This window comes from Planococcus citri, chromosome 3, assembly GCF_950023065.1.
Source record: "Planococcus citri chromosome 3, ihPlaCitr1.1, whole genome shotgun sequence".
NCBI classification, from domain to species: Eukaryota; Metazoa; Arthropoda; class Insecta; order Hemiptera; family Pseudococcidae; genus Planococcus; species Planococcus citri.
In genome coordinates, this window is record NC_088679.1 from 71,087,715 (window position 1) to 71,101,368 (window position 13,654).

A 13,654-nucleotide genomic window follows, 5' to 3' on the forward strand; every position below is an offset into this window, starting at 1 on the left:
CAGCCCACTGTGGGGTGCAGCTATTTTTATTTTCAAATTCCGGACTATTAATTGTAACCTCCAAAGAAAGTTGGATTTGAGGACATTTTTGGGAAGTTTCTAATTATTTTTTTGTCATCCAACAAAATTTTTGCAGTGATATGAACTTACCAGTTTTTTTAGCTCTTTAAATTATTTTTGAAGTTGTTTCACTGCTTTTTAAATCATTTTTAAACAACTGTTACTATTTTGGATCTGCCTTGGGAATGTTTTAATTTTTGAAAAAAATTGGTTGATTGTATGATGTTGTTCAACTTTTGGGCTTTCTAACACATTTCTGTGTTGAGCCAGGAAAATTTTTCTAAAATTTTACCATGTAAAATAATTTTACGAGCTGAATTTTCCACATTTTAATGGCTGGGACTATAGACACTGGACCTGCGGAGTAAGACAACCAACCTAAGGCCGAGGGGAACGGAAATGGTAAAGGAAGTTTGTGTAGGGAAAATTTATCCCGCTGAGTGCTCTTGGCAGCGCTATACGTCAGTTTGCAGGCAACGGGGAAAAGGGAGGGTTGTGTAGTCTGGAAGGAACTCCTGGCTGCGCGCGCAGTCAAGAGTACCTCGCGGACTACACAACCCTCCCTTTTCCCCGTTGCCTGCAAACTGACGTATAGCGCTGCCAAGAGCACTCAGCGGGATAAATTTTCCCTACACAGGGTTTTTTGACAAGATGGCTGCCAGTTGGTTGTCTTACTCCGCAAAGCGGACAGGTCCAGTGTCTATAGCTGGGACGTAACATGTCGTTTTATTTTCCGTTTTTGTCGCATCTTCGTTGAATAATGACTCGAAAAATTTCAATTTTAATGCAAAAAAAAACAAAAATTACCTCGATAATCCTCCCACGATTACTCCTACATGATACATATTAATTCATATTGCGAGAACGCGTACGTACGGATATCTTTATACAATACAATACCATCCGAGACGATATTATTCCGCCTTCGCATAAACCCCCCTCTCCCACATCGTTCATTCGCAACGCACAACTGGGATTTCTATCTATAGCGGAGTTAAATAAAATACATCGCATTATGAATTCTTTTAAAATCCACCACCTTAGCATTATAACCCCCATCAATATCTTTTCTCTTCTACTCGAGTTCACTTCGCACCCGCGAAATTACCGTTTAACCGAGAAAATCAAGAAGAAGAAAACGAAGACGAAACGAACCGAACGAATGAAAAAAAAAATCAAAACATTCGCGAAAAACGAACTTTTCACGACACGCTGTTCAGGTTGTGTATATCGCTATTCGTATAATACGTTTCAGATAGAAAAAAAAAATACTATTTCACCCACTCGATAAAGTACTATACGAAGCGAGATTACCTCGTATTTGAAATCGCAATCCGACATACTCGTATACGATTCAAAAGTACATTTTATTTTGATAGCAAACTGTTTGAATATTCTAATACGCTCGTAAATTTGAAAATTTCTTTCTTCCTCTTTTCTTTTTTTTCCTTCTTCCCCGGAAATGAAAAAAGGTACCTTTAAAATCTATATATTTAAAAAGATTACCGAAATTTTGTTACCCGTTTGTGTGACAAGAATGAATGGAATGGAAAAAGGGGTGTCGAAGTCGGATGTGTGATGCGAATTATGTTCTAAGATGGTTAAAGTTTGCAGTTTAACGTACTCCGGGCTGCGTTACAAAAGCTTTCAGAGATTTGTAAATTGGTTTTTTTTTTTAGCAGCCTTGAAGTTACTTTTATGTGCGCGTATTTGGAATGGTCTTTATTTATATATATTTTTTTGGTGAATTTTGTTCGCTCTTTTTTTATGAGAAAATAATACACTTATCGAATGCCCGTTCTTATAAAAAGTTATATGTACCTACTAGGAAGATACTGCTAAATTTTCGATTTTTGATTTTTTTGAAGGGGGAGAAGGACATGGCTTTTAACCCTTTTGAGAGTTATCGGAAAAATCAAGGAATGGCTTCGAACGTTCTCCTAAATGAAGAATTTTTTAAAACTGAAAAATTAAAGTAAATAGTTTAAGAACTCTTAGAATAAATCTGTTGGGTGGAGGGGGAGGTGCCTCCTTATGGTGTGTTGTAAATCAGAATTTCCGCCATTTTCATAATTTTTTGGGAAGAATTGATTTTTTTAGATCCCAAACTAGGTTGATGGAAGGATCGACATGTGCCTCAAAATTTCTAAAAACTGCAATAATTTGCTCAACTCGAGAAAATTTTGATTGTTCAAATAAATGCTCCTATTTCAGGCTTGAGCGACTTGAATAGTCCCAAAAAGGAGAATTGAAGGTTCCAAATGTTTTGAAAATTTTTGGCTGCCTTGACTGTCCGAATTTTGGGACGTTTTAAACTCCTCCCCCTTCCTTACTACTGACCATGGGTTCCGAAGGCCTGTACTAATTCTAGATTATCCATTTAAATTTTTTAGTTCAAAAATTGTCGATTCGAGCGAATTTTTGCAGCTTTTGAAAATTTTGATGCGCTGGGTTTTGGCTTGAAAAAGTCAGTACGATTCCAAAGTACTCGTATTCTAAAATTAATCAAATCCCAATAACATGTTTTTAGCTTTTAGATTACGATGCTCGAAAATATATGATTGGAGTATTTAGTTGGTTTATTTATCGTCAAATCAGTCCAATTTTGAATTCAGGTCTTCCGATTTCACTCAAAATTGTTTTGTGGATTTCTGACTTGAGGTAAATTGAAAAATCACTATCATTGGTTTCCTCTCAACCCTCTTGGTTGGGGGTTAATGGAGTGAGGTTTCAATTTTTCGTCAGAATGGCCAACTTTTGAGTGTGGAGTGTACAAAAATGCTGAATACTTGAAGAAAATTCAAAATTTCATTATTTTTCCGAAAAATCGTGAATGCTTGAAAATTACAAGGCTCACTCCTCGATCCTCCATTGCTGAAAAACGGGAGAGGTGGTAGAAAAAAACAACATAAAAAACATGAACAACCAATCGAGTACATTATTATTGTCCTGTTCAGATGACTCGTCTAATCTGATAGTTAATGTTTACGAAGATGTTAATAAAATTGCATACTCAATTCGCCGTGAATACGATATTAGTACCTACTCGTACATTTTTCTGGCCTCAATACCTACCCTTTCACTCGATTTTTTGAGGGGTGGGAGGGGGTAGGGTCCTTTTGATGGATGAATTTACAAATCTTTTGAGCCTTTTCCAGTATGAGCTGTCGTAAAGAAGGAGGATTTGAATATTTTTTTATACAGCCCAAAAAAATGTATAAGTTCGAATTTAAGTTTTTTTTTTTTTTTTTGGAATAGTAATTTTTAAGGGCTTATTAAATTTTCATGATGTGATTTAAAAAACCTCACAAAGGGACGAAGCCCCGAAATTTTGGCTCAACAAATTTTGAAATGTGAATTTTTTGTAATGCTGGAGACACAAGAGGAGAGGGGTTGATGTGAACTTTGATGGAGCTCTTATTCTTATACCTAGGCACGTTCTGTAATTATTTCTGTGATTTTTTTCGTTCCCACCTTTTGGTTTTTAGGGGAGGGGGCTCCCTGAATGTTTTAGTACCCAATTTGAAATTAAGTAGTAAGTATCAAAAGCCTGCTCCAAGTTGCAGAAAAAAAAGGAAAAATTGAAACAAAAAAATTCTAAAATATACTGTTTTTGCATCAGAATTATTGCTAACAATGCCCTTTTCAATTTGTGGTCTTCTTTGATAAAACCCTTAAAAAAGGGAAAAAATCAATAAAAATTAAATTTAAATAGGCACGTACTTACTTTTTTTTTGTTGAAAATTTACCATTTTTGAGCAAATTTTTTAAGGGGAAATATTTTTTGCACGACGAAATAGGGCGTCATCACGACAAGCATTTTTTCGTTCATAAAATATGAATGAACGACAAACAATGATGAGATTTCACGCCAGATGAAGCCCGACAAAAAAGTATTTTTGAACGACTACAATTTAAAAACGAAATAAGCAGTATTCACGCCAAAATAATTTCATACACGACAGAACATTATCAGTTCGATTATGGTTAAATTAACGACTTTACAGTTATAATTTTGTACAAATTTTGACAAATAATCAACAGAGGATTTCTTTCAAAAAAATTTGAGTGAAATTGTAACTCAGTAGAAGAGAACCAAGCTGGCCTAAGCGAAGCGAGGACGAAAGCTTAGGGAAAAAATGAAAATTTTGAGGATAAGATCGGTGATTTTGTCGGCAAATGAACGATAATTTAATACATGATTGTAAAAAATTTGAATTTTTTAAAACTAAAACTAAAATATTGTTGGAATTTTTGTATTTTCCAAACTTTCTGGAATTTCTCAAAAATTTCCCAAGTTTTTCCTACTTTTGCGGAACCGGAGGGGTGCTTACTGTCACCCCTTAGCCCCCTTTCGCTTCGTCCCTGAGGTCAAAAGAGAAAGAGGGGTCGCCCATCAAAATCCATAAAATGTTACTTCTATAAACAGCAATTTTCTACATACCTACTTCGTTTTTTTGGTATCATTTTAATATTTTTTAAACGTTTATTCATGTCGGTAAAATATATCTTTTTGACAGAAAAACTTTGTCGCGCATGGCCTTATATGGCAGTTGCGAAATTAACCCCTTAGGTCAAAAGAGGAGAGGGGTCGTCGCCCAACGAAGTCAACGAAAGCTTTACTTTTATAAACACTAAACAGAAATTTTTCTAATAGATACTTCGTTTCTTTGTGTATTTTTCAATGTAATTTTTATATTTTTCAAAAATTAATTTCTGTCGGTGAAATGCCTGTTTTTGATAGAAAAATTTTGTCGTGCATTGCCTTATATAGCAGTTGAAAGTAATAAAATGTCGTGAATTTTTTAATTCGTCGTTTGATACATTATTTTGTCGTTGGAGTACCTTTTATGTCGGGGTAAGCTCTTTATTGTCGGGAATTTACAATTTAGTCGTGGTAATGATTTTTCTGGCGTGAAAGTGCCTATGCTTGTCGTGCTGACGCCCTTTTTTGTCGTGGTATTAAATCACACCCATTTTTTAACATTTTGTTTTGTTAATAATTTTCAATTTTTTGACTCAACTTTTTTGAAAGATAACTTTCCTCAGTTCCCAAAATTTTGAAATGTTTTTGTACTATCAAGTCCCTTAAGTTGAAAAATCATGAAAACAAAAACGAAAATCGAAAGTTTGTGGAAATATTGTTTTAAAATTTTTCATTTTTAGTCGAATCCTTCTGAATATGTAATTTTCTTTCGAAGAAAAAACTTCTGTTGATCCTTGAGGTTTGTTCCTCTTCGTTGGAAGAGGGCGGAGGGGGGGGAGTCATTCAAGAAGAGCGTAAAACTGTTTTGCGGTACCAAAGTACGTTTTCTCCTAAAAAGAATTTTTCAGAAGAGTTTGGACCTCAAATGAAAAATTTAGAATAAAAAATTTCTAGTTTTCAGGTTATTTTGTTGATTTTTTTCATTTTTTCCAATTTGGAGGAGCTTCATACAAGAGCACCAATATTGTTTGAGGACCGAGGAAAGTTTTATTTTGTTAGAAAAGGGGTTATTTAAAAAAATCTCAATACTGTGAGAAATTTTCAAAAAAATCATTCATTTTTTTTGATTTTTTCAACTTTTAGGGTTCCATATATGTACAAGGGGGTCATAATTGCTTGGGAAGTCTAGAGGGGGGTTATTCAAGAGATTATTTTGACAAATTATGTCACAAAAGTGGAAAATTTTCGGAGCAATTGTTCTCCCCCCACTTTTTCAACTGTTTGAGGGAAAGGAAAGGGAAGAGGGGGTCACTGGCACAACTTTTTTTTCAATAGGAGAAAAATCAAAAAATGCTGGATCACTTTTTCACGAAGTACAATATTGCTCACGTCATTGTAATTTTGTTTATTACTTTTCAGTTACTTTTTTGAACGTTTGTATAATTACTGAAGTTATTTTTTTCGGGGGAGGGGGATTGTGTGCGAGTCCTGCTAGAGGTTTTTCTCAGGGGGTGGGAGGAGGATCCAATACGAGTTATTTGAGACAACAACCACCCCCTACCCCCTTTTTGTCCGGATTTATTGGCCGGAACAGATGACAACAGAGATCCTCAATTTTTACAACTTTGGGAACCCCTGAATTGGTTTTGAAAATTCGATCTAAAAAATATAACGGTGGTTTCGGGTTCTGGAAATATAATCCTTTTTTGAGGGAATATCGCAAAAATTGTATATCTTTTCGGTTCCGTTCATCTTTTGCAATTTTGAAACCATAAACCGTCTTGGTACACCTACTATTCGGTAAAATTTCGAGAAAATTCATCTTAAATGGTCAAACGTTGAGCTGGAAATTTGAAAATAAAGGCCACCCTGTATCGTATACACGTACTATATAGCAAGCTAGAAGTTTATTTTAATCGAACTGGTCTTTTGATAAAGGTTAAGCCGAAGCTTTAATTATACGCGGTATTCGAAATACCAGTCGAGCAAAGTGATCAAAGGGTATGGTATAGCTTATCGAGTCTGCAAAATTATCCTTCCTCGCCGCCTAAATGAGCTGGGAAAAAACAAAGAGATGCCTTTTGCGAGCTTCTCGATTTAATCAATACGGCGTGTTGTTATCTCTATATATATACTAAAGACCCTTCCACCTCCTCCTCCCCCCTCTTATCCTTCAATGATGAGTTAACATGTAGCTAGAATGTGTGTGTGTGTGGTGCGTACGTATGGGTATAGGAAATGCTACGTTCATAAACATCCCTCAATGACTGGCTCCCTTTGGTCGGACTCGTTAACAAACGTTCAAAAAAAAAAAAACAACAATCGTTCTCCATCAAAGTATATACATACACTCTGTAAGAGAGCACAAGCACACGATGGTGGAGACTAACAGTAGTAAATTCGTATTTAATAGAAAAGGGTTTAATTTTTTCAACCCCCGAACATAAATTAGTTACTAGTTTAGCGAGCTCTCGGCTTGATCTGACTTTTAAAATGTATCAACTTTGACCCTATTTTTAGTTTAGATTGCTACAGGCTTTGTATGTACTAAAGTTTCGGCGAAATTTATTCGGTAAAAATTAATACACGGTATGAGGCTGCTGGAGCCGCACACCGGACGCGACGTTTCCGAAAAGGTTTATTTAAGGGGTGCGATTGTACGAGTATGCTGAGCGGTGGTGTGGGTTAAAAAGGGATTTTTTGGTCGATACCGGGGAATGTCGGACGACTTCATTATTTCTCGTTGAAAACTTTATATCAACTTTGATTCAATTTTCTACCATTACGGAATACATTGAAAATACTAATTTGCGTCAAGTTCTCTTTTATATAGTGATTTTGACGTCTGCGTTCATTTGAAAAGATTATATATCTGCGAGGAATTTCTTCCGCTTATTTTTTTTTCTCTTCCTCTAGGATGCTTTTCTCGTTGGCCCAGCTTTGCCTTCGCCCTTCGCCTTCGCCGCCGCCACGTCGTCGTCGTCGTGCGTCTCTGTGCCTCGCTTTTCCATGCTTTTATGCTACGTAATCTGTTACATCTTGGCACTTGATTGTTCGTGCTTCCAAAAAAGGGTTTGTCTTACATTAGCAGATGTTGCTGTCATCGTTTTTAACATTTTGGACCCAGATGCGAATGAAACGCCCGTTAAGTATACAACGAAATATGAACTCGCGAATCATTTCTATTATGAAATTTTCCGATTCGCAAAAGAAACGTCAGCTTTGTTTAATTGAATAGATTAGGGGGGATTTTTTTCTACTTTCCTGCTCGTTTGTTTATTTGTTTGGATTCCTTTTTTCCTCGTATTTTGAGACGACGACGACTACGACGTGACGTGAGATGTGACGTTAGCCATAGATAAAGCGAGTTGCTCTTTTGGAAACGAGCTCGATGATGAGGTTCGTGCTACGGAAGGTTTTTTTATTTACGGTCAATTTTTTTTTCTCGTGTTGTGTGATCGAGTCTTTGATGGAAAATTTTTCAATTTTTGGGTCTTTCGAGATGGATAAATTGGTGAACGAGAGATGGGTTTTGGTTCGGGTTCGTAAAAGGGGGGGGGGGTCACGTTTATTTATTCGAATGCTGGGTATTTCATCGAGGAGTAAAGAAATGGAAACGTGAAATTTTATTTATTTTATACATCAACGAATATATCATTATTTTAAAGAATTTCCAAGGTATTTGGAATTTTTATATCGATGTTTATTGTTGTGTCTTTTTTTTTAGAGAATATTTTCACTTAGGGTATAACAAGGTCCTTTCGAAATACAATTCGATTTTTTCCCCGAATAATTTTTATTGTTTAAAAATGGCTCGTGCCAGATAATTATTTACGTTGATTATAATTTAGAGTAATTTTATTATTTTCAGCTGCCACCGAAATAAATGAACCTAGCGAAGAGGAAAGTGAAGATGAAAGTGAAAACGAAGAAGCAATGGCGGTTAATATTCAAGTCAATGAACAGAGTTTCCAATTTGATGACTTTATGAAAAAGTACGTATTATTTTATGTCAATTTCGAATCGATTTACTTATCGTACTTATACTCGTTCGTTTGCAAGATTGATTTTGTACTTTCTAATCCCAAAAATTATTTTTAGAAGAAGTGATGGATTTTATGATTCATATAATTAGCCATATTTCTAGGATATTCTGAGCCCCCTTCTATCCATCTTTAGATAGAGATTTGTCTTCATCTCCCCTCATCTGTATTCTGTAATCAAACAGGGAAAATAAACCGTTGATAGACTCATTTGACGTACGTACGTAGAGAACCCTCTATACAAATTAACAATATATAAACTTATGACGCTAATTTGAATAAATCATTCGACTGCTCCCTATTTCCCTTTTTTGGCTCATTTATGCGGCAAAACGATAAAAGCTCAGAACTGCAAGTGCTTGATATCTCATTTCCATAACCTGGCATTTCTAACTGTAATATGCATTTGTTTTTTTATTTTGGTCTGAGAAAAACGACAATACTCTTTTTGAAGAGATGGCGAAACAGGAAAATATAAATATCAGAGTGCAGTGGAGTGCAGTAGTGAAGAGTAGGTATTTTGTCGTCGACGAAAGTTCTAGTACAATCGATAACATGTCTAGTCGAATTGAATTTAAACAAAAGATTAGTAAGTAACCTCTCGAAAAAAATCTCTAAATTCATTTGGAATTTAATTCATCAAAAATAAACTTCCGCGGAGTAGCAAATTTCTTTACAAAGACGCAATGAAGTTTTTCAATCTGTGCTTGAAATACACTCGAAGTTCAAAAATGTAATGTGTTTTTTGTACTATTGTGTACTTATTCGAATATGGTGGATTACTTTTCTGTTCTGTCTGGTGGATTGGAACTCTTGAAAATGTATAATATAATTTTTTTCCGATACGGTTTTATAAATTATTAGTAAGTGGTCCATTATTTGAAATTAATAGAGCAGCAGACTGATGGATTAAAACAAAAAACAAAAAAAAACAAAAAACACGATAACTTTATAGTGACTCTGAAATTTTCTTCTCTCAATTCGTCTTGGAATTTCATCAGAAAACGACTTGAATTCGCTATATACTCATCTATTCTTTTCTGGAGAAGTAGATTCGATTATTTTCCACTACTAGTGAACCTTTCTCCCCCCTCCATTTCCTCCTCACCCCGTCGTTTAATTATTTGTAATGCATTTTTAAACATTTTAAATTGCCTAAACTTTCATGAAAAAATCAAAATTCTATAAAACCAAGATCATAAACAGCTGAAAGATGCACTTTTTATTTTTGACCTTTCAAAATCGATTGACGGTGGTTTTGAGCCCTTTTAGAGCCTCCAGCAGATTTTTACCCACGCTTTCCTGCGTTGAAAATATGCTGAATTGCATTTCAGTTCGCTTTATCCATTTTCCCCCCTGGACAACCTAAATATCTTCTGAAGGAGGCCCCAAAATGGACTTGAAACTATCAGGCATCGATTCAATAGATCAAAAATTAGACATTAACCGGGTGTAAATTTTATCAAATTTTGTGTGTTTTTTTCTCAGAAAACTGGATAAATGAAGCCAATGACCTTTAAAATTTTCAAATAGTAAAATGGGGAAATTCAGATATTATTTGTGAAATTATTGTTTCAGTTACGCGCAGAAGAACTCTGCGAGGGTGTTCGGTCTTAATTTGCGAATAGTTGAAGAATTGTGAAGAGAAATTTTGATTAAAAAGGTATGCAGGTTCTGCGCCAGGAATGAAAAAAATGAGCTCACAATTTCCTTAGATGGGTACTACTTTTTGAACTCACATTATCTGATTTCAACTAACCACCACAGAGTAGAAGAGTTGAGCGTATCCTAAAACCCCCATATCCAAAACTTCAGGTGCTAAAGTTCAATTCTAAATTTTTGGTGAATTTTTGAAAATTTTAAAAATTTGAAAAGATTATTTTGAGGACGATTTTTAAACTTTTTCAAAAAATTTAAAGTTATTTGAACAAAGTGAACCAATGCGGATAACTGCTTCTGTCTGGCTTTCTAAGGTCGTCTGTCTGTCTGTCTGTCTCACTGTCTATCTATCTGGCCTCTCAAGGTCATTGACCCATGTGTATGGTTTCTCAATGTTGTCTGTGTTTTGGTGTGGCCTCCAAAGCTGATTGACATGTCGATGTGGCCTCTCCAGTTGTCTGCTCGCCTGTCGGGTATCTCCAGGTCACTGACCTATCCATCTAGCCTCTCAAGGTTGCCTTTCAGCCCTCCTAAAGTCATTGACTCATCTGTCTTGCTTCCTTCGGTCGTCTGTCTTCGTCTGAGCTGCTTTTATCGTCGTTTGTCTTCTTGTCAGCCCTCTAAAGGTCATTGACCCATCTAACTGGCCTCTGAAGTCTTTCTGTCCGCTTGTCGGGCTTGTTAAAGACATTGATTGACTCCTGTCCAGCCTCTGAAGTTCATTGACCCGTCTGTTTGGTCATTCGTGGATACCAAGATACCTGCCTAGCCTTTCAATGTTGGCTGTTTTTCTGTCTGGCTTCTCAAGGTCATTTGTATGTCTTATTAAGGTCATCGACCTGTCTGACTGACTTTTCAAAGTCATTGACCTGTCCGTATGACTTCCTAAGAAACTCTGTCTGTTCTTGTACGGTCATTGACCTGTGTGTCCAGACTGTAAAGGTCACTGACTCGCCAGCCCAGGCTTCTAAGGTTGTCTGTCTGTCTGTCTTTCTGTCTGTCCGGCTCCTCAAGGCCATTACCGAACTATTTGGCTTCCCAAGACCGTCTGTCTGACTTACTGCCCGTTGTGTTAGTGTTGTTGAGACGTCAGTATGCCTTCTCAAGGTCATCTGTTTTCATTTCTGTCGGCTTAAGGTCATTGACCTATCTGTATGGATTTTGAATATTGTCTGTCTGTCCTCTCAAAATCATTGGCCGATATGTCTGAACTCTCAAGGTCACTTACTTATCCGCCCAACGTCTCAAGATCGTCTATATGCTTGTCTGGCCTCTCAAGGTCATTGGCTAGTGCAGGATTTGGTCCGACCTAAAATTCTTCAGTGGTTAAATTCACAGTTTCGGATATATTTCCATTCAAAATGATGTGAGAAAAATTATATCTTACTCTAGAAATTTGTGCATATTAATTTTACTTTGTGACCCCTTCCGTCTATTTGAAAACAGTGTTTCATAAACTGTGCTTACAAACTGACCCTGTATAAATTTTTCTCCGTAATTCATCAAAGCCAAAAGAAGCAAACATCAAAAAATAAGAAGTACTGATTATGTGTTGGAATTGTTGGAAATATTTTAAAAATTTTCCCATATAAGTGGTTAAAAATCCCTTTTGGTTGTTCCTGAGAGTATGTTTATGGATTCAAATATGCACCTATTCGAATTTTATTTAAATTTTTTCTTGCAATGGCATAGGCAGGCTGCTTACACTAGGTCACTCTGTGCACGTTTAATTAAGTGCATATAGTATTGTATGTACATCTGAGAGGGTTTCAGATTTTCATACCTTACATGATGGGTCCTGTAGTGGGGACTTCGGACTCCGAGTTACCCACAGAGACCAAGCCGGAGCTGCAGTCAGCTGCCTCTTGGCAGTCTTATTTCACGTTGGGCGCCAATGTAGGGGGTATTTCTATCTTGGCCCTCCCTGGATACCTAATCTGGACTGAACAGGCTTCGCCTGGGCTACGCCTTATGATAGAACTACACAGGATGAAACTACCCCAATAAACCATAAGAACATACAAGTATAGTGTTTTATTGGTAAGTAGTGCACATGCATAGATGGTAATACCAGTGTATACGATACCTGACCTACTGTCAGTTTCTGCTGAGCGTCTTATTTGAGAGCTGTGTACCCAGCGTAAAAGGTACCTTCGCCTATAAGGATAAAATAAAGACTGCCATGAGGCAGCTGTCTGAGCTGTCTGCGGCTCCGGCTTGGTTTTTGCGGAACTAAACCACCAGAGAGCGCTGATCTTCCTAGAAGAATCAGTGTAGCCTCCGCCTGGGCATAAAGTTCCCACCTATAGTGGGTAACTCGGAGTCCGAAGTCCCCACTACAGTCCTATTTTGCATGTTACAAAAAATAAAAATCAAACTGAAGAAGAGATTCATTTAATACTTAGTCGAAGGTTGAGATAAATTTTGATTAATTTTCATTCGATTGGAAAAGTTAGGTGATGGTATTTACATAAATTCACCAAACGTATAATAAAGTATTTAAAATTGGAACTTTGATACATTTTATCAGTGGTCGCTCTTTCGATACAGTTACAACTTTTATGTGGCTCGAGCTTCATCATCTTATCGTATACATTAATTTCCCAAAGTTAATAATTAAATATAATATAAGTTATACCAGTCCGTCATTTCTCTTTCTATAGCAACTTATCAGTATAATACTTAAGTAAACTAACCAAACTCGTGGTTAACTCAACTATTCCGCTTATATACAGAGCTACTCGTAGATAATAATCGAACTGATTCATTTTCGCGAACCACACCGCACAAAATGAGACACACTGACGACTGACGACGGCGCCAAGCCAAGTTTTATGAAATATCGCCTTATATTTGCAACTGTGTAGGTTATGCCTGGAGTATGTCTACTTCGTCGTACGTATTCTACCGCGAATTAGCGGTTCATCTGCAAACGACTAGACGTCAAAAGTCAACTTTCAACTCGCAAGTTTACAGTTTGGTGGTAATTTGGTGGTGGTTCGACTTCGTGTCCAATTGTCGAGTAATTTTGGACAGTCGTCTTTTAATTATTTACGCGTCAACGATCGTCAAATCTATTTGTAATTCTCTTTACCCGTTACTATACTCGTACCTAGCTGTCTGACAAACAGCAAAGCTAATCAGTATACTTGTAACGGAGGCAAAACTGTCTTACTATATAAACTCGGGTCTCGCTAATACGAATAATTAAAACCACGCTCAAAGGTAATTTTTAGTGTAGCTAAAGGCAGCTTATGTGTGTACGACGACGATGACGACGACGACGACAACGACGATGGCAATACGACACCCCCTCGTTTTATAAAAGACTTTAAAGTTTACCAACGGAACTGCATTATTATTAAACAGGTAGCTGAAAAAAGACGCCTTACACCTTAAATATATTTTCATTCTACGTCGTTATAAGGTACGTTCGTTCGCCAGTTACGTTTACAATTATTAATTA

At 36.5% G+C, this 13,654-nt stretch overlaps 1 protein-coding gene across 1 annotated transcript in view; it reads left to right on the forward strand.

Moving 5' to 3' along the window:
- LOC135838809 (protein timeless homolog) overlaps positions 1-13,654 on the forward strand; it is a 400,385-nt gene that overhangs the window by 347,367 nt on the left and 39,364 nt on the right. The window contains exon 16 of the mRNA XM_065354583.1: positions 8,358-8,481. Within this exon, the coding sequence (XP_065210655.1) occupies positions 8,358-8,481 (124 nt within the window). The remainder of the gene's footprint in view (positions 1-8,357; positions 8,482-13,654) is intronic.